Source organism: Molothrus ater, chromosome 1 (assembly GCF_012460135.2).
Source record: "Molothrus ater isolate BHLD 08-10-18 breed brown headed cowbird chromosome 1, BPBGC_Mater_1.1, whole genome shotgun sequence".
NCBI lineage: Eukaryota > Metazoa > Chordata > Aves > Passeriformes > Icteridae > Molothrus > Molothrus ater.
The window spans coordinates 93,378,755-93,400,241 of record NC_050478.2 but is presented as its reverse complement, the minus strand read 5'-3'; the positions used below and the strand labels follow the sequence as shown (position 1 = coordinate 93,400,241).

Here is a 21,487-nt window from a genome sequence, read left to right as displayed (position 1 = left end):
GACAGTGCTATGTGGATAAGAGTGCTCAGGAGCATTATAAAAACGTTCACAAGAAATTAAATTCTTGCACAAGAGTTTTTACACTTTCAGGACAAAAACTCTTAAGCATGGGTGAGCAGGCTCATAATTTCACGTGTCAGGAAGATTTCTGTGGGGTGGGGGTCTCCTGAAAGCACCTGTAGAAAGGTGTCTTCTGTTGGTCACTCGATTACACAAATTACAACTTCCATGGCACATTTTGTGTTTCCAACGATTGGGCTGCTCCTGCCTTGTGCAGGGCAGCATTTGCTAGAACTGTACAGACATGTGAGCTCCATCTGAAGAACTATTCTTGGTTGCCAGAATAAAATCATGTGCATTTGTTCCACCCAAGTCCAAGGCTTAGAGATATTCCTAAATAGTAGCATATGGCTGCACCGACAGGCACACTTCCCAAGCCTACATCAGCCGGTGAAAGGCCAGCACACCCGTGAGCTCCACACATTAATTTTAGCGTACAGAATGAGCCACGTGGGCTTCCCCACATGGCTGAAGAGCAGTGCTGCACAGAGAAGGAGCTGCAGCTGAGATGGAGCCCCCTCCTTCAAACAAGACATGTGGGAGCACATGGGACACGCTTGGGTGGGCATCAAAGCCATTGGCAGCCACAGCACAGGAAGGAAAACTTCTGCCCCGCCTGTTGCAGCAGCAAGAATCTTCTCTGAGCCCACTGCAGCTCGTCCTGCTCTCCCTGAGGTGGTCTCTTCCCTCACCATGGACATCCTCAGCACTGACTGTCCAGCAGGATCTCTCTGAAGGCTTGAGCAGACTTCTCACTGATGACTTTATGTCCATCAGGGACACTGCAGTGATTCCTGTATTAGCTGTATTTCAATACCTTCAATTCAGGTGGATTCTGTTCTTACAACGCACAAAGAAATGTTTCTGCAACTGATGCATCTTTTATAGTTCTTAAGCCCACAGCTGGGAGCTTTACTTTTTCATGCAGAAATCCCTGCAAGTGAGCACAAGGTGCCATTACCTGTTTCTAATAAATGAAAATGTAGTATTTCAGTACCAAATTTCAGCTTTTGTTTCAAATTGTAACAAGCCTTAGGAAAAAGACTTGTACTTTATGGCCTCATTTCTGTAAGAACATTTTAAATGTTGCATGTAAGAGCATTTTTAATTCAAATGCTAGTTCATCACTAGACACCCTGACCAGAAATACAAATTGTCTACCATCTGGAACAGCCCATGTTCTTCTTCTGCTCCTCCTACCCAAACTAGATGATGTACATGAACCTTTTTATTGCATAAAAAGCAACAGTAAGAAGAAAGCTAACAGTCCAGGTCAAGAGCACAATGGTAAAGTAGATATGGCTGTAAGTGCATAGAACCTGACAGCTGATGCTCCCACTGCAATATATTAGCTCCATATATTCTGTAAGTTATCTCTCATACCAGTCTAGGTACCAAAGTCAGTGTGAGGACTTTGCATTTAATTTTATTTTTATTGTAAAACATGTGTTTGGCTCTAATTCTCATCACCTCATAGAACACAGAAATAAGGATTGGCAGTGGCTAAGGTGAAATCACCACCCTTTTTGTCTCATACCACAGTTAGCCTTCCTCCTTCCCTTTTTGCAGCTACTCCTTCACAAGAGCTCTCAGTGCAATGCCCCCGTTTCTCTGTTTTTGTTGCCTCTGCTTAACATCCCTTCAGAGAAAGACCTACACTGCACCTTCCCCTTGGTAGAGCTGAAAACCCAAGGAGAGGGAAATGCAAATGAGTTATTTCACTGTAATAAACCCAAGGAAAATAAACTTGATCCTAAATGGCTCCGCACACAACAGATGGGTTCGTGGCAGCTGACCTCCTTTTTTTTTTTTCAGTTCCAACATTTATTTCACACTGGTGGCTGGGGTGAGCATGCGCAGGAGCCCACATGGAGCCCTCCCTAATCTTGCTCCCTACATCATTAGAGACATAGGGCAATCATATGCAGCTGGCATTAGCATAAATAAGCAAAATTTGTTTTTGTACTTATAAGTGTGGCTGAGGGATCAAAATCTGACCATCTAATTACATTTGATATTCATTTATCTCAAACCCACCCCAGTATGCAGAATTATCTTTGATTAGAAGTCAACTCCAATTCTACTCATCACTGATAATTCTTTATGTCAATGTAAGATTTAATTAAAAACAAAGTCCCACTGCCATTCCAGCGCTGGCAAATAATCTAAAGAAAAAGCACTTCTGAAACCCAGCTGAGAACAATCCTCTCATGCTTTAAATCCACCTTGCACAAAATCCCTAACAAGCGGTTCAGCAGAGTGGCCTGAGCACACAATTAACCACACTGTCATTCTGGCAGCACTGCACAGTCATAAAGGTGCAAGGCTTTGGGCAGCCCTGTTATCTATCCCTGCATCAGGAGATAAACTACGAGGAGCAATCTTGTGAGCAGTAGTAAGACTAGCAGGATGCAAAATAGGTTGTGGGAACTCCTCCAGCCAGGAGCAGCCTGGCTACTTCTCTACCACTTTTAGCATATGCCCAGTTGACCATAGATGTTGGGCAGAATTTTAATTTATTAGCTCAGACCACAAGAAGTGACCAACTGATTGCCCATTTTGGCAAGCATTTGCGTTAGGGGAGGCCTAGGAACCCATGAGTGCTGCGGGTGGTCTCCCTTGACCCTTACTGACTAACAGGAACATCTGAAGTAACAAGCCCAGGAGTCCATCTGAGCACAAGTGCAGTAAGACAGCCCTGATGTCAATAGATGCAGCTCCAGTGGGAGTGCTTTGGCAAAATCCATGAAGAATCTGAGCAGTGACCTAAATTTGCATGTCAAGTGTAAGCAGCACAGAGTGTCTTCACTTTCTCAGACTGTGCAAGGAAGGAATATAAAAATCTTCTCTGAGACAGGAGAAAAAAGCAATGGCTAGCAAAGTTGTCCTTGAGAATGCAGATTTCTTTAAATACTTTGCACCAATATTTTTGCTGCTTGACAACCCTCATTTAATGCAGATGGTAGCAACATGGGCAAGGACAGCAAGCTGAGGAAACCATTTCTTTGCATCTGCAGGAAAGTAAATGCATCAAGTAAACACATGCAGGATGGTTTGGATAACCAGTGGGCTGCTCTGGAGATTATTTGTTTTCCCTCAGCCAAGACAGACAAACTGGCTGTTCTCGGTATCCACTCCAGGTATGTTCTAATATAAGCATGAGTGAGCTAAATTAAACAAGTACGCCAGGCTTTTCATCCCTGAAAGGAAAGTAAAACATCATTGTTGTCAAATCCCTTCAGCCACTAATGAGATACAAACGCTTTGCTGCTCCTCTTTAAATACACGGGATTAGGGTGACTTAAAGCTCTGTGGATGTTTATATGATCATTCTATTTCCAGGAGTGTCGTAATGGCACACTGCTCCCTAAAATACTGTTCAAGATACACTGTTACATGTCCTAGGATGAAGATCTTTAAAGCTGGATGTTCTTTTCCCAGACATGAGCATTGCAGAAATGGATTTATTTACTCTTTTTGACACCTTACAAGAGTGGCCACTTAAAGAGCATTGCCATAAAAGTCCCGTGTTACTTCATTTACATTTGGCTATAGCATCTGTCTGAAGCTCTCTTGCAGTACATCAAGTAGCTGAACACTGCCCATGCACAACCAAGAATGCCTGTCTGGCTCTGATGCAACTTGCTTGTCTCTTGGCTTCAGCTCATTTTCAAATTCAAAACTTCAGTCTTCTTACATACATTACTTCAATAAATTTTATTTAAAGTTATGGCAGAGTATATTATTCTCTTTGGCTACAGTATTTTAAGCTTCAAAAACCTCTTGAAGCCACAGGATATAAGAGTACATATCTAATACCATGAAACAGCCTAAACTTCTCCCAAAATATCACTATTTTCTCTGGTCAGTGTCATTAAAGGATTTGTAAGAAGCATCTGAAAGAGCATAATGGGGTAAGGGTCTATGCTAGGGTCCCTCTTGGGAAAAGCTTCTGTTTGTGACACTGGTGCTGGAAAAAGAGGGCTGAGGACCAATAAGGCAGCTGAGCAAAACACAAAAGGTGATAGCTGTGTGCAGACTTGCCACAAGACACAGCTATCCTAACCCTGTCCCACACAGTTATCTTATACCAGGTATCCACAAAAAGAGCAGAACAGCTTTATAGACACACAAGTGTTTACAGGAACCACTTGAAAAAACATCTAGAGTTTTAGGCAGACCTTCTCTCCTTGCCACCACTTTGTGAAACCACATTTCATTTCAACACTTATCAAGATGACTCAACAATATGCAACTGGAGCCCAGAAAGCCAGCAATATTCTGTGCTGCATCAAAAGCAACATGGGCAGCAGGGTGAGGGACACTGCCCCTCTGCTCTGGTGAGACCCCATGTCAAGTACTGCATCCATGTCTGGGGCCCTCAGCACAGGAAAGACATGGACATGCTGGAGTGAGTCCTGAGGAGGGCACAGACATGATCAGAGGGATGGAGCACCTCTCTTAAAAAGACAGGATGAGAGAGTTGGGGTTGGTAAGCTGGCAAAGAGAAGGCTCCAGAGAGACTGGATTGTAGCCTTTCAGTACTTGAAGGGGGCTCATAAGAAAGATGGGATCCAACTCCTCAGCAGGCCCTGTAGTAACAGGACAGGGGCAATCTTTTAAACCTAAAAGAGGGTAGATTTAGACTCGATAAAAGGAAGAAATTATTTACAATGAGGGTGTTGAAACACTGGAAAATCTACAACAGAGCAGCTGCAGATGCTCCATTCCTGGAAACATTTGAGGTTGACTTGGACTCTACATTGAGCAAACCTGGTCTACTGGAAGGTGCTCAGGATAGGGGCAGGATTGGAACTAGAAGGATAGGGGCAGGATTGGAACTAGACGGCCCTTAAAGGTCCCTTCCAACACAAACCATTCTACAACTTTGAGTTTCTCAGCACAGAAAAACTGTTCCCTCTTGTCTCTGCAATGGCTTTCTGCTCCTTGGGGCAAAGGAGGTTACGCTGAACAGTCACTGGCACAGTTCTGGTTTGGCCCAGAAAGGACTTTCTTACACAACTACTGGGCATATTTTGGGAAGCGTGGACCAAGGATCATTCCCAAAGCAGTCCTGATGTACTTCTCTCCTCTGAAAGGCAGGGAGCTTAATGCCATAGATACAGGCTGGTCTGTGCCTGCTGCTGTTTCTGCCCAAAAACATTCACAAATGTCTGTAGTTTGCTGTCACAGACAAAGCCAATGCAAACCAGATGAAACCTTAAATCTATAGCAGGTAGATCTAGTCAGGGTTAATTGATAAGTTTAATTTGTAGTGGACATTAAAAAAAAAACAAATCCTGAGTTTAAAATGCCATATCCTCCAGCTATGCTATAGGATTAGTTACTATGTGAGTTTTCTAGACACAGAGACATTACAGATAAACAGAGCTTGAACCAAAAAGATCTGACAGGGCTTTTGTCACTGAACTACAAGGTAATTATCTTGTGTAACTTTTCATTACACAAATTAAGGCAGTGCATCTTGGCACATCCCTGCTATTCCACAGTATGCCATTTAAAAGAAAGATCTACTGGGGCCATTGCAGGTTAATGACAAGCTTTTAGGAATGACCCCATAGCTTGTCCTCTGCTGCCCTTCCTTTCTTCTTTCCTTCTCTGTTGATTTCTGCATTTTCCTATTCATGTCTTATTAACAGACCATCATTAAGGATATAGGAAAAGGAGGATATTATGGCTTTTCATGAGGATGGAAAATTATTTTGCCCCTTTGCCAATGGAGGCAATTGTCTTCCTCAGCTGGTGGCAGCATGGCATGCCCACAAGAAATACAGTGCCTGGAAGAACCCTGTGTACAGGGTTCAGTTTAAGATAGGAGTTGCTACACTGGATCCACTGCTGCCACCTTCTCTACTAGGAAAGATGAGTGTTTTCTTTTTAAGGGTAGAGCTAGGAGAGAATGGGAAAAAAGCAACTCTTTGCTGGTTAACTGCATATGAAAAGCCATCTAACATTCAGAGAACTTCTGTTTTCAGTGTAGGGCATGGAAATCAAATGTATTGAAAGTACTTCCAGTCCAGCACCTGCATGACAGAACAAGTCTTTGTGGTCCAGCTGTCATCTGGGGAGATGATGACAACATCTCCCTCTGATTTCAAAGAAAGCAAAACCCTAGTTTATGCAGGCAGAATTTTAAGCTGATTATTCTCTGGCCTCAGCTGAGTCTTAGCATTTTAATATAGCTTTGGTTTGGTTTTGTGTAGTGCAGATGACTTACTGCAGTGAGCAACTCCAGCTCCTGGCTTTATTAATCTGAACATCTAATAAACTAAACATTCTTCTCTATTTTTAGCAAACATCTCTTCTCCTACACAAGATTTTATGTATATCTAAGTAGATGTGACCTGCAAGTGCCACAGTGAATTCAAGAAAAAGCCTTGTGAATGAATCCAAGAGCACCTCACAGCCAACTCTTCCAATGCCAGCAGGACTTCTTTGTGAAAACCTAAGTCCTTCTTTGAACTAACAGAACACTGTTTTGTGGACGTACTGAATGAGACAAGGAAAGGGCAGTCAGTCATGCAGGGCAACACATTACACACTTAATTGAGCATTGGCAACAGCACTGTCACCCACTGACGTGCCTCTGTGGTTAGGAAAGTGCACAGGTTGCTGCCATGATCCAGCAATGCTTACAGGGGTGACCAGAGAAAAAGGTGTGTCCAAACCCAAGGAGACTCACTGACTACTTGCAGGGATATTAGGGCACAGAGCTGTAACATACACTACTATTTCTGTACCACAGTTGAAAAGTTTTAAAACCAAACATTTTAAAATTAAATACTAACAGAGGATGTTGACCTGCTTAATTATGGAGAATACATTGTTGCAATGTGATTTCCTGTTTCACCTATCCCAACCTCTCAGGTGTGCCAACCCTCCCCCTCCCCCTCTTGCCGTCCTGCCTAAGAGCTGTCCATCAATCTTAACATTCCAGCAAGGCGTCGTGTGGTTGGCAGAAGTTCAAAAGATGCCCCTCTGGTCTGGGTTCATTGGCCTGTCCAAGCGTCTGTACCCCTTGAGCCTTCCCCTCCTCACACCTGGTTGGCCCTCACTTGTCCCTCCCCCTGTCCCCAGGGCTTAAAAGGACACGAGACCATGCGGGCAGGAGTTCTATAGGGAGCTGTTACGACATTCAGAAGTCTAGCACCCTGAAATAAAACTCTGGATTAAGACTCTACGATAGAACCCGCTCCTTTTCTCTTCACCTGTCGCCTGAACCTTTTCCACCAAAGGTAAACTGAGTTCCTACTTTGCCTGGATTTGTTCCGAGTGCCCAGCTGCAGCACCCAGCTGGCCAAAGGTATCTCTGGGGTAAAATACCACAGCTGCAGCCTTTGGTCCAGCAGTGAGGGCTAGATGAAGCCAGGCACGACACACCCAGAAACATCAGGACTAATATTCTATAATACATTTTCCTTCATGTTATACAACAAGAAAATGCCTATCAGACTTTGAATACAGAGTGACACCATCTGCCCTGCCTGCAGCAGTATCACAGACCACTGTCACCATCTCAAGCTCAAGCACAAGCCTTGATCCTCAAGGCTTCTAAGGCATCCTCAAGGGGTGCATTCGCTACAAGCAAAAGTTTTATTCCTCTGTTCAGAGTCAGACTTCTAGCGGATGCAAGACAAATCTGACAATGAAGAAAGACACCTCACTGAGGCACAAATCAAGCAGTTTTGGCTTGTCAGACAGAAAGATGTTAATTTGAGGAAAGTGAAGGGAAGTTCAGGTGTTCAACCTTGCATGGTCTGTTGAAATATGAACCTTCTGCCACTATGTACAGATGCTTATTTGCCTGTCTCTTACAGATTTCACTGAAAATGAGTTCCTTCTTTTGGTCAGCTCAAATACAAATGTATAAATAGTAAAAGGTAGGGTTGGTCTAGACTGGTGTTTTGCAGAGGCAAAGGCACAAGCTAAAACCAGAACCTTGGTGATGACCAGATAGATTTGCTCTGCTGCAACTGCTTTTTGGAGTTAATGGATGACTAGAAGTTTTCCTGTTGATAAGGCTTTTCAGGACAAAACCATCTACAACAAATCTCTGGGCGTTGCAGCTAGATGAGGTTTTTTCATTAAAACAAAAGAAATAGGTTGATTACAGAAGGGATTATTTGAAACAGTTCTGGTGTTACTGAAGGGTTACCAGCAGGCTGCACAACCTGGAAAGCAATAGCTGCTGCTGCAGCTAATCAGGCTGTTTGAGGGCCCAGACAGAGGGCAGGCTGTGAGCAGTGGGACAGCAGTAATGAGATGGTTGGCTCTGCCAGCCAAGGTCAGCTTACTGGAGGCATCAGAGACCAGAGAGCTTCTGATGCTCTAAAAGGGCTGGAAGATAAAATGTATTATTGTGACTACTTCATGTGTTGCACTGGTTCCAGGGAGCTGTCAGCTTCAATTTGTTCCTCCCATTGAAAAGAAGAAAGATGCTCGCATACTTCTGTGCTAATCCGTCATTTCTTTTATGCTGGTCGGGAAGTAAAAATTACAGGATACCCTTGCAACATAAAAAGACACAAGAAAAAGATAACTTTAGGAAAAAAAGGCCAGTTACTTCTTCTGTCATGCTTAGAGGACTCACTTCTTGAGTCCACTGGGTGCAGAGCCTGTATGCAAAGAACAAGGCAAGGTCTGTACCTGTGGCTACCAAAAAGCAATTTAAGTACACCATAAACCTGCCCTTCTCCACACCTCCCAAATCCTGTGGGGCAGCATGTATTGAGACTGTCATTTTTTATCATGGCTTGGCTCCTGGCAGCTCCCTAATTAACCTGGATGGGACTAGAGAGGTGGAATCTTCTTTCTTCCCAAACAGCACCAGACCCAGCAGCAAAAGCACTTCAAAGCTAGAGCTGAAGAGCAAAAATTCAAGGGATTTAATCCAAATCCCCTGGATGCAGACTTGTAGTGATAGGAGAAGGGGTAATGGTTTTAAAATATAAGAGGGCAGATTTAAGCTGGACATGAGAATTTTTTCTTTTTACAATTAGGGTGGTGAAACACTGGCACAGGTTGCCCAGAGAGGTAGGTGGTAGATGCCCCATCTCTGGAAACATTTAAGGTCAGGTTGGACAGGTCTCTGAGGAACCTGATCTAGTTGAAGATGTCCCTGCTCAATGCAGGGGGCTTGGACTAGATGGCCTTTAAAGGTCCCTTCCAACCTAAGCCATTCTATCATTCTGTGTAGGTTGAGATAAAACTGGTAAAACAAGAGCTGAAGGTTGTTTGTCCCTAAGCTACCAGATGGGGATAACGACAGCTGCCAGAGAAGATTACCAGGTACCCACTGCTTCCTTTCCCCTTGAAATACCTGCCTGGAGGTATTCCAGGTGCCAGAGCACCAGCTTTATGGGAAGGAACAGGACAGGATTAATCCCCAGCCCAGCCACACAGCCTACGAGGGTGCAGATAAGTGAGGGCATGAGCAGCATTTGCACTGAGAAGCAGAAATAAAGCTGCAGAAGAGCTGTGGACAAGAAAACACAGTTTCTGCTTTGATTTGGGGCATGTAGGGAAGGACAGCCACGGAGCTCAAACTGAGCTGACTGTCCAGCCTTAGCTAAGCCATTCCTGACATTAGACAGAGAGCTATAATATGATCCAGTTTATTACATCCAGGGTTGGCTTTTGCTGCCGACCTTCTTCCAGCTCTCTCATGGGGAGCTGGCAAAGCCCATCAGGCCATTCCTCCTCCAGCCCTGCTCACAGACTGCCCTTTGCCCTGGTGTAACTGAACAAAGGACAGCATGGGAAACAAAGATGTTGGCAACTTAAATTCTCATTGACACTGGGATGTGTTTAATGTGCAGCCACCATGGTTTGTAAAGTCTTCCAGGGCAAAATTGCTTCTGCTCTCAAAAGACTTCACATTTGACTTTAAATTCCAAGTGGGCCCAGTTCTTTCTCTCTGCCTGCTAAAGGGGCAAGCACATCTTGGAATCAATGCAACAATCAGTGCAAAACTAGTGGAGGGGAAAAAAAATTCAGTGTGTGCTCTTCCTGATTAATTTTGAAAATCTCTTAGTAAGAAACTCCTTTAGCAACCTCCCTTTCAGAAAATCAGCAGGCACTCTAAGCTGAGTGAACAAAAAAATTACCTCCAAGCTCCTGCTAAGCGAGAAAATAACCATTTTCCCCCCTCCCATTTTGTTAATAGAGTCATCCAGGAACCACACAGCTTCAAAGCGATGTGACAGGCCCCTATCTGATACTAATTCACATCCCAGCCCTCTCTAACAAGCCCGTGCCAGGAGCGTGTGTTCAGGCATTGCTGTCCTCACTTCCTTCCCAGTCTGCTTTCAGCTGATGCTCTGTGCAGGCTGAATGGCCACAGACACAAGCTGTCTATCTCCCAGCTGCTCCCAGCCTAGCTTGCCTGATGAAAACTACCCCAGTTAAGTGGGTTGTCTGGGAGCAGCTTGTCACTGCCACATGTATAGCATCAGGAAAAAAAAAGTGTCAAACCAGCCATCCCTTTTTTGGAAAAAGCCAATGCTGCTTATAGCTCTCACTCCCACTTCCCCCAGCAGGAAAGCAAGGCGGCTTCCCCAGACCTTTCCCAGCAGTGCACTTTGTGTGGAAGTTACCTTTCTGCCTGTTTGGGTTTAAAAATATCAAAGAGCAAAAGGTAACCCTGCATGGCATGTAAGCATGCCACTGTGAGCTTGGTACCACTCTTAGCCCAAGTGTTTGCTCTGTGATACAGGTGAATAAAATGGTCATGTGCCTTGAAAGCACAAGGGAAGAAAAGCACCTTTTTCACTTACAGATGCTCCTTCACAAACCACACACTTTTCCACTTACACATTCCCAAGCATTTAAGAAATATTAATTCTGCAGCAGGAAAAGCTCTAAGATATAACTGTACTGTCGTTCTAGAGAGGAGTAGCAACATGCCAAAGCTAAGTGCTCTGTTCCTTATGCAGGATCCTGGAAAGAAATTCAACATGCTGCTTTTTAAAAACAATACAAAACAAAGAAAACCCCCAAAGCCCACACTTTGTCAACGAAATGCTGCTTGGATGCCAAAGTTAAATCAGCATCAGGTTATGAATGCTGGGATTGTCAAAGTTCACTTTGCACAAGTGCTTATCTGCACTTGCAGGCAGCACAGACACCATCTTAAGTGACTGTCCTAATCTTCAGTTGCTAGCTTAGAAAACACTGGATTTATGGGAAAAAAGGAAACTTTGCTTCCTTTAGACTCCCACTGTGCAACATATATACCCACCCACACTCATTTAAACGTGGAACAATCTGTCACATTTGCCCATTTTGGTTATAAAGCAGGGCTCTGAACCCATCCCAGTGGATACCTTTCTGAGTCTGGCCACACAAACCACATCACGTTGTATCTCTTCCCACTGTGTGAAGATCTCCAAGACAGCTGGGCAACCAGCACAGGAATCTTTCAGGACATACACCTTCCTCCTGTCTCCTTCCTTAAGCTCTCTGTTTGGATATGCTCCTACTTTTGTTTATGCAGGAGAGGGATACTTGTGAAACCTAATTAACCACTGGAGAAGATGATGTTTCTGTTTGGAAGCGTGTTCCCTACCCGGGGCTCCAGCTGCGTGACAGCAGCTCAAACACAGTAATTAAAATGAGCGTGGCTGAATGCATGGCCAGATTAATGAATGCTGAAATTACACTGGGAATACACTCAGCTCTTCCCAGCGAGACGGATGAAAGGGTGCAAAGGCAGCATGGCCACAAGCACACAATTTCCAGAAAGCGTTTTGAAACTTTGAATGAGAGAGAGCAAAATGCTCGGCTAACACAGCAATAGAAAGACCAGTCACAGGATTAGGGTGACCTTTTGTAACCAGGGCATTCAAAGGTAAACTGAAGAGCAATGCCAGTGTGTAATGGGTTTGCATCAGTCCTTGGGAACGAGCCAGAGGACTGTAAAGGGAACTTAAGAGGGTCTAAGCTCTCCTCTAACCAGTAATACCATAAAAGCCCTCTGGAAATAGAAAGACAAGACCTAAGGAAACGCCGAGACTTTTTTATGGAAACAGGGCTAAGCACTTCCACGCTCTGTGAGAATATATTAAGCCAGTTTCATGTCCCTCAGCGAACACCCACGTTCAAGATTTTCTTCACAATCACAGCCCAAAACCATGCCCGGGACGCCCCAAAAGAGCATCTCTGCCCTTCTCAAAACCTTGCCGCTGCCGCCGGCAGCTGAGCGGGGTCGGGACCCGCTCCTGTGAGCGCGGCTCTCCAGCCCCGCAGCCCCGGAGCTGCGCTCGGCCACGTCCCCGCTCGGCAGCGCCCCTTTCCTTCCTTCGTTCCTTCCTTCCCCGCGGGCTCGGGCCCCGCACCCCTCCGGGAGCCCGGCCGGGTACCTGTTGCTGCCGCGGCTCACAGCCCGCTCCGGGACGCCGCTCGCCCGCCGCCGCCCAGCGCTCCTCGGGCACCGCGGTGCCCCATCCCGGGCGGCAGCGCCCGCAGCTGGAAAACTAACAAACAGCGAATAATAATTTCTAAAAACAAAAAGGATAAAATTAAAGCTGTAAAATGAAAACAAAAAATCAAAAATGAAGAGAAGCGAGGACAGCTCGCCTCCCGTCGCCGCGCACCGCCGCTCTGGCAGCGAGCGAAGCCGCTGCCGGCTTTTCCTTGCGGAGCCGCGGCGGGAGGGAGGCGGGGGCGGAGGAGGCGGCGGAGGCGGTGCTGCTGCCGCCCGCCCCCACCCTCGGGCAGTGCGGGGGTGCGGAGCCCCCCGGGCTCGGCCCCGCGGGATGCGGCGCTCCCGGTGCCCCCGTACCTTTTTGGGAGAAGCGGCTGTGCTGCTCTTCCTTTTTTTCGCTCGATGCGTCTGGCCCCTCAGGCCGTTTGTCCCAAAGGCGGAACATCTGCAAAATCCCTCTGACCCTTCCCGCCTGGAGTGGGGCAGGGAACGGGCTGCCGCCGCCTGCCTTGCCCGCGGCCGGTGGACCACTCGCTGCAGCCTCCGCTGCCGTCAGGAGTGTGTATGAAAGCTCTAAATTTGGATGTTGGGCGGGCTGAAGACAGCAGTTAAAGGCGAATATAAATGAAAGAACATTGCAATGAATGGACCTTGCGTTTCTTCCTTCAAGCATCTTTTCTGTTACCTCAAGAAAAAATAGGCTGTGTTTTCCCAGAGACTGTGAGGTATTTTCTTCAAATGTAGTGTTCCTTCCAAAATACATAGTCTTATTTACTATCAATATATCTCTCTAGAGAGATACGGATTTTGCATATATTTGTTGCTACCTTTAGGACTTCATTTCTCTTCTGTGACTTTTTTTAATACTGGACTTTACATCAGCCAACAGAAGTACCAAACACACGTTGTATTTTCTATATGATTTGCTGTTCCTCTGCCAGCATTTAAAACTGTTGTAGGGTCCTTCAAACAAGCTCTCCCTTGTGCCTCTTAAACAGCTGCAAGTGTCTCTTTTTTGGGGGAAGAGGGAGTGAGGGGCAGAGGAAATCCCTGGCAAATCTATGGGGTTGGTAAATAGACACAATTTACCAAGGAGGCTTGAGAAGTCAATGCTGATACCCTTCCCATATCTTTCCCCATTTGGGTCAGGATAGGTAGACTCACCACTTTGTTTTCATTGAGTACACTGACCTGTCACACAGAGGGTGATATTGTATGAAGAAGTTAAGGAAATGACAAGGAAGACAGAGCTAGGTTTTGCAGAGCATTCTGCATGTAAAACAATCCCCAAAACTGTCCCTGAATAAAAAACCAAGCTGCCAATTCCAGATGACCTATCATCTTAAGTAATTTTTAGCAGGAACAATGAATATGAGTTATTTATATTGTATGCTGAAAATAAACCCTGTAGCCTTAGAAAGTAGAAATGAGACAAAATTACTCCACATTTAGTAAAAGCAGAGAAGCATGCTCTTCACACTGGTGTGTGGACCTCTGGGGCCTAGAGGCCGTTTCCAAGGTTTGAGTTCAGATGGGCTCTACAGCGATCAGGGCTGTGGTATTTCCAGAGGCACCCATTCCTCCACTAGAAAAAGTGTAGGGGCTGGTGCCAACACAATGTCACTGCTGTAGCTCCAAGGCAGAATTTTAAGGGTGACCTTTCTACATCTCTGACTGAATCAACTGTTCCCCCATTTCATTGTGTCACACAGGATGTGAACTCTGAGGCAAAGGCAGAGGAATAACTTTCTGGAAAAAGCAGCTGTGCACTTTGGGCTATGGAATGCCAGGGAAAGAGGAGAGGAAATATTTGTGGCAACGCTGAAAGCTATAAATGTCTCATCATGCACACTTAATATGTGTTTGAGTCCATTTCAGCCTTTTAGGGGGTGGCAGCTCTCACTGTGGAAGCCTGGTTATCTGTTAAAGGTTTTCAGTGCCATAGACTAATTGCAACATCCTACTTCAACCTGGAGCTTCCTACAGTTCTGGTCAATTGTTACCAATTCCCTCTGGCCTTTTTGATCTTATCTTGCAGAAGATTTTTTTGAATTTAAGGTTGCAGATGCAAATTACCTAATTCATATTGCAGCCTCCTCTTTCAAGAAATTATCCTCTATCCTATGCAAATACGTGTGGTAGGGATGTATGAGCTGTTTCTCTTGCTTTCTCAATATAGTTTAGCATAGCAAATGCAGAAGGCTACTCTCCTCCTCCCCATCACACCAAGCCCTACACACACTCCCAGTTCTCTGCCCCCAGTGCTTGTTGAAACAGCTGGGAGACTGAGTAGGTTGATGGATGCTCTAGATAAAATCTTTGCCCCACTTAGTCCTTCTGGACATGTATTCATCCTGACACACATGCTTTTGAAAGGCTGGGACAGTCATTCCACGTGTGTCTTGTTTTGCTAATTCAGTGGAAATTGCCAGAGAGCTCTGTCTCCCTCCATCATCTGGCAGGAACTGAAGCTGCCATTGTATTGTGGCTGTGATCATGCTACTATGCCTATAAATTATTCACGGTACTGCAGCGTAATCTTCTGTTATGTTAAAAATAGGTCATCATGAGTGTCCCCAGTGCAATTCTAAGTGACAACAGCTGATTTTAGCTTTGTCTTTAGAAAACAGTGACCTTTTCAAAGCAGTAATTGACAATTATGGTCTACTTCTGTCTCTGAGACAGCTCCAGTGCACCTTCACAAACATTAATTCTCAGCACTGGTAACCCCACATTACACTTGGGACAACTAAACCAGAGCTACTGAATTACCTGCTGAGCTTTGCTGAAGCACTTTGCTTTCTATTAGCCTTTGCTTCCAGGCCAAAGAATAAATCAGAATTATCAGAGAAGAGATTATAGTCTGAGAATACCTAAATGCTCTGCTCCTCCCAGGCACTGGAAAGCTTCTTGAAAGGGCTGAGCAGGATTTTCTGGCTGATATGCATCAGTTACACATCCCTCTGGGGGGGGGTGGATATATTGAAAAGTACTTCACTTTTCCTATTGCCACACAGACTCCAGGCCACTGAATCCCCTGAATCAAGAGAGCCAGAGGCTTTCAGGTCCACTGCAGACTAGACAAACCTGGAAAGGGGGAGCACGACCCAGGAGTCTGGACAGAGGTCCAGGGGAAACTCTCTTTTCCCTATAAGATACTGTGCAGGAGGGCTCTGTGTGGACCCCCCTGAAAAAGTGGGATATTGTTGAAATTTCCCTGCTTGCTGTGGGGATGTATATTTGTTATGCAGATACAAAGACTTAGGCCTGGGTGACTTCATTCACCTGAAAGCAAGGACTGGTGGTGGGTGGCAATGCTCGGCAGGCTGTGCAGACAGCAATTTGCATGGAGCTCTCTTGTTAGCATGTTCAGAGCAGCAGGAGGCCAAAGGCTGTGGGGGGATGGCTGGGCAGACCACAGCTTTGAGCTCTGGATGTCTGAGGTAGATCAGGCCTGCCCTAGCCTTTAAGAAAGACAATTTATACCTGGTTTTCCTGATGTAACTTGTCTTTGCTATGTTTCTGTGTAACTCCCATGGCTCAGAAGGGATGCGCAAGGCATCTTCATATTGCTGATGGACATCCCACAGGACATCTCCAGCAGCTATCACACCCAGGAAAGTCTTCTGTGGGAACATAGGGTGCAAACCTGACTGCCCTTACCTGGGGATCTTGGTCCAAAAATATAGGTAAATTACCATATTTGAGAGTGGGGAACATGGCAGGTGCTGGAACCATCACCTGGGAAAGCTTTTAGGGGAGAGGTAAAAGACAAGACCCTGACCCCTGCCATGAGCAATCTGAGCAAGATGTGAGCTTTAACATTCTGACTGTATGCAAGTTTGCCATTACTCTTTCCAACTATGCATATTAAAGTGTAGCCACAATTCTCCTACTGCACCCTGCCCATGCTGCTCTTTGGATTGACTCCATTCCCATACTTACAGCTTCTCTGTCCAGTTTGTTGCACATTCATTGTCATCCTGTAACACTTCTTGCTCTCTTTCCAGAAGAGTTTGATACCCACTTGTTTTTCTGTCTTCTAACCACTGTGCAACCATTTCCCCCCTTTTACTTCCCATCACTATTTTGCTGCTCCACCCTCAAGTTCCTCATTTCTCATGATAGTGCTTTTGCAAGTCTTTCCACTTGCTGCTCTGGGGCACTTTGTGGGGAAGAGCTACTAGTGCTGATCTTCTGCAATGATTTGGGAACAAATTCCATTTGGGACTTCCGGCCAGATGCTCAGCACGGCTGGATCTTTGGGAATGACCGAAGCATAATGCAGAGGTTGTGTCCCGTGGCATGATGGTCAAGGAACAGCTATGGATACAGAGGGAGAGGGCCAGGGACAGAAAGGGGAGTCACCTTTAGCTTTTGATGTATCACAGAGATAACACTTTCCCTAGGTAATCAATCCTTCTTTTATCTGTTCTTTGTCTCACCTGGCTGCATTTGTGGTGGTCTGAGATAGCTGAAGACAAAGAACACTTCCCACAATGGCCTGTGCCTCTGGCAGCATTTGATGTTTGGGAGGTGTATGCACAAGCATACATCCTACCTATCCTCACATATATAACTTGGGGGAGCAGCACAAAGGAGCCACCAACTGCATTTTTTTCCCCAAGAACCTGTTTTAAAATCAGCACTGATGCCTCTTCTGGGCAGGTTTTGTGTATCAATGTTCATGCAGGGCTGGAGGGAGCAGCACATTCCAGTTTCTCAGACTGCTTAGCAACCAGGGCTGGCTGAGCTGCTCTTACGTGCGAGTGTGTGGATGGTGTGTCTAGTACTGCAGCTCTATCCTTATTTTTTTCCCTGTCTGTTGTTTATAAAAATAATTCCTTGTTTTCTAGTTAAGGCATTTGAAAAACTGCTGCAAACTAATTTTTGCTTTCCTGGACAGCTGGAAGTCAGCTACACTATGAGATGATCAAAGCTACTATAGGAGGGATTGGAGACTTGGGGACAGGTATGGCACTATCAGCCGGCTTTTTGGGAGCATGACTGCAGGAGAGTGTCATCCATGCTGCTGGTAATGGGCTAGCTTGAACTCCTGCTGCTGGACAGCTGGACAGCCATGAAACCAACTTGCCCAGAGGAGTGCAGGCAGTGGAACACATTGCTTTCCATGGCTCTGCAGCATGTGAGATTCCTGCTTGGGGCTACTTGTCTCAATAAAACCAACATGCTTAAGATCAAGAAGACCCCGCTAGACCATTTCCAGGAAGAGTTTCAGCTTTGCAGACAGAAAGTCAATATGTTCCTAGCTTCCTTGCTGGGTTCCTCTTGAATCATTGGATAATCTCTTGCCTCTTACTTGTTTCCTGGCTCTCAAATGCCCAGATCAGTCTCCTTGCCACAACCTTCACCATCCATCATGACAGCAGGCTGAGATTCTGAATCTGTTTGGGGCTCTTTTAGGGACTGTGCCCATCTCTTCCCATGTTATCAAGCAGTAATACCTGCTGCTGAAATTTGCTGCTGACATCGGGGCTACAGTTAAAATGTGGCCCCAGCCCATGTTCACCTCCATACTCCCCTTGCACCCTCACCTGCATTTGAGAAACAAATTTTGGGCAAGCTCTAAAGCACAGAGGAGGAGAAAACCTTTCTTTATACCTGCACAAGCACACTCTGGTTCTCCTCCACCCCATGATGTGAAGCAGACAATTGGCCTGGAAGGACCAAGGATCATGAAAGATTGTATTATATGGGGCAAGACACTATAGGACATGTTAGCAAACATCAAAGGTATCCTCAGTCCATGAACGAAAGAGCAAGTCAGGAGCACCCAGGACTTTGGCCTGTCTGGCGGCAACCCTCAGCAGCAGCATAGAGACAGGCCCTGCCTTCCTGCTGCTCTGTGAGCCCCACAGGTCATGGCAGGAAGGGGAGGAGCTGCAGGGATGATGAGCAGGGTCTGGGGAAAATGATGGTCAGGTAGAAGAAGGCTGCAAAGGCTGGGGTGGAAGCAGGAAGCAAAGGAGCAAATAATGTCAGACATTTAAAAATCTAGTTCCATGTATGAATTCTGCAGTGCTGCACACTGGTCTTCCTTCATGTCCGTAACAAGGCAGTTTCATAAAAGAAACCCAGAAGGAGTCCTCAGGTGCAAAGGCTCCAAGCAATTTCTATCCTTACTTACATTAGTGTGGCACTGGAGTTGCCTTGTAATCATTCCCAGATAAACTGCAGTATGGGTGACCTGTCAAGGTCCTTGGTGCAGAGACCATGCTCCTCTTTCCTTCTTGTGAGCCAAAATTTTTCACAGAGGACTGCAGCTTTGAGAAATTATTTTCATTTCTTCCCTGCCTCCAAGATACCACCACTTCCCTCTTTTCCTCCCCAGCGCATATTTCTGTGGCTTAAATATAGCAAATACAAAACAAGTGCAGCACACACAGAATGCCATTCGGGGGAGCGCAGTGAACATGCTGCCTCTGTAATGTAATGAGCCCCAAGTGCATCTGCCAAATATTTGGACTGAGATTCCAAGGGAGAGAGGGTGGTCTGTAGCACAGAGAAGCTCCGACCAAACCCTCAGACCAGCACCCCCAGGCATCTCTTAGGGGGATACACGTTCCTTGTTGGTCCAGCCTGGCTTCACTTGGAGGTGATTGACCATTCATAGCAGTTATTTCCTCTAGGAAAGGTGAAGAGCAGCTTTGTGTGAGTGGATTTAAAATTCATAAATAATACGTAAAGAAAATAAGAAGTGTTTCTTTAGGGGTGTGTTCTGGCTTTGTGGCTGAGGTTAAATGACACCAGTGAAACCATGCCAGTTTTTGAACATCTGACCCTGTGTACTATTTTCAGTGCAGTGATTTTTGAAGTGATTAATGACAACAATTTGGCACTACTCAGAGGCTGGTGTTGCTGATTAAGCTAACTCTTCCTTGGCTCACAACAGGCATCAGGAATGGAGTGGGCAGGAAGCTCCCCAGAGTGACAGAAGAGGCAGAGCACATCAGGACCTCCCGAGCTGCCTGAGTTTCAATTGGGAAATTAGAAAAAAAAACTACTGACATCCAACTCCACAGCTGAGCTCAGCAGTGCTGGACTGTTCTGCTCCTCCTGTGGCTTTCTTTTTCTTTAAGAATATTTTGTATGGATTCTTTTCAACATTCCCACCCCTCTCAAAAAAAAAAAAAAGCCTCGCTTGTTAAGTGTGCGTGCGCTGGGATTGCTATGTGACACTCCTAGCATGTGTTTGGAGGAGGATCTCAGAGATGCTATCTGGTTTCAAATCTATCTACATCTATAAAGTATCTCTCTTCTCCAAGACACTCAAGAAAAGGAGATCTGTTAGTTCAGAGTGAAGGCAGTGGGCAGGACTTCAAAACTTACAGGAGTTCTCAGGTGGCAAACTGCACTTCTACACAGTCACAACCAACTGCTAAAAAGAGCATGGTGCCTTATGGACAATATCCACGTTCACAACAGAGCTCTTCCACTGCTCTGAGCTACCATGAAATGAGAAGGATGTGAACAAAGCTCCAGTTATGCCACGGAGCCTGAATGCTGGCCAGCCTTGTTAGCCACTGGCATCTTAAGCACAAATTTGAGAAAGCCGTGGGGCTCCGGTGAGATTTTATAAGCTCATCTCTCTGAGGTCCTGCAGGGGTCCTTGAAAATTTAATGACTATGTTAATGACATATATTGAATATATTCACAGAGCTTTTAGCTGTCCTGCCAAGCCCCTCAGAGAGGCTGTCCATCTCTCTTCTGCCACAGGTGACTGTGACACCCCTCCAGGGAACCTCCTGGATGCCACTCAGCTGCTGCCATACCTGAACCATAGGTGCACTCCCTGGGGAGCGAGGAGGGCTGGGGGCGCTTTTCTCTCTGGTGTAACACAGCATGAAGAGAGGATCAGTTGCACAAAAGCTCACCACTGCAGGTCACTTCCCCTAGGGCTGGGCACAGGGAGGGCAGGAAGGCAGGGCTGGCCTAAGGAACAGCCTGGTGTGATGAAAGGGGAGCTTTTGCAAGCCCTTGTGTGCACTGCTATAGTCACCCCAGATAGCTCTGAGTTTTTGGGGCAGTTTTGGGGTTTGCTTCCCAGGGTGGTCATTTCACATGGGATTTGTGGCTCAAGCATTTATTTTGGACTATTTTGAGTGTCTTTTCTTTTCTGTGGAATGGGTTGGGGTTAATTGTAGGCAGGCTCACACAATGCCACAACATGGCAGTAAATCCAGGGCAGGGCTCTGGTTAGTGGAGCTGCAGGAGCAACCTGGGTGCTGAGCTCCCCCACCACAGTGCAACAGAGCAGCAGCAAGTGCAGGCAGTTTTCCCAGTGGGCATGACTAAAAGCATCACTGTGCACTGGGGAAACCTAACCCAGTCTCATGTGGGCATTAGCGTAGCTACTGGATCCTGGTTAGAGGCAAAGCTCAAGTAAATATCACTTTAATGGTAAGCAGCTGCTGCAGGGCTTCCTCCTCGAAGCTGCTATCACAAAGATGAGTCTGCCCCACTGCTGCAGTGGATCTGCCTCTTGTTGCCCTGTGGGTGGGAATGCTGGGCTGTGGACCCGGACAGGCACCAGCCACACTTGTGCCCACTGCTGCCAGGCTAGCACCAGGGGACTGCCATGGTCAGCAGAAGAACCCAAGTCTGCCAGCAGTGAAGGATCCCTATTCCCATGCCCTGAACTGGCACCTGGAGGGGCTTCTTGTTTCCACCCTTGCCCTCCCTCCTTCTTGAACACACTCATTTTTGGCTAAGAGGAACATAAAGTAACCAGTTTAAGGAGCTAGAACATTAAATCTCAGAGAAGGCTGGAGTAGAGGTCATTCAAACTGCCCAATTTGGGTGCAGCCAGATGTGTTTATCCACTGTGTTTATCTCTTCAGGCAAGGGCTGGTCACAGCAGGCTTTTCCCCAAAATACCAGGTTTTTTTCTCACTCTCCATGGCTTCATATCTTTCTACTTTACTTCTTGTCTTCCAAGCTTATTATCAACTATTAGAACT

General features: G+C 46.0%; 1 protein-coding gene across 3 annotated transcripts in view; it reads right to left on the bottom strand.

Annotated features, from left to right (window-relative positions):
* Nucleotides 1-13,036, bottom strand: part of RIPOR2 (RHO family interacting cell polarization regulator 2) — a 53,091-nt gene extending 40,055 nt beyond the window's left edge. For 2 of the 3 annotated variants that reach the window (XM_036403530.2, XM_036403547.2), the window contains exon 1: nt 12,863-13,036. In XM_036403530.2, coding sequence (XP_036259423.1) covers nt 12,863-12,950 — 88 coding nt within the window. In that variant the 5' untranslated portion in view covers nt 12,951-13,036. Of the gene's footprint in view, nt 1-12,440; nt 12,665-12,862 lie in introns of those variants that run through there. The other variant, XM_036403539.2, reaches the window with a different exon arrangement.
* Nucleotides 13,037-21,487: the final 8,451 nt, after the last annotated feature.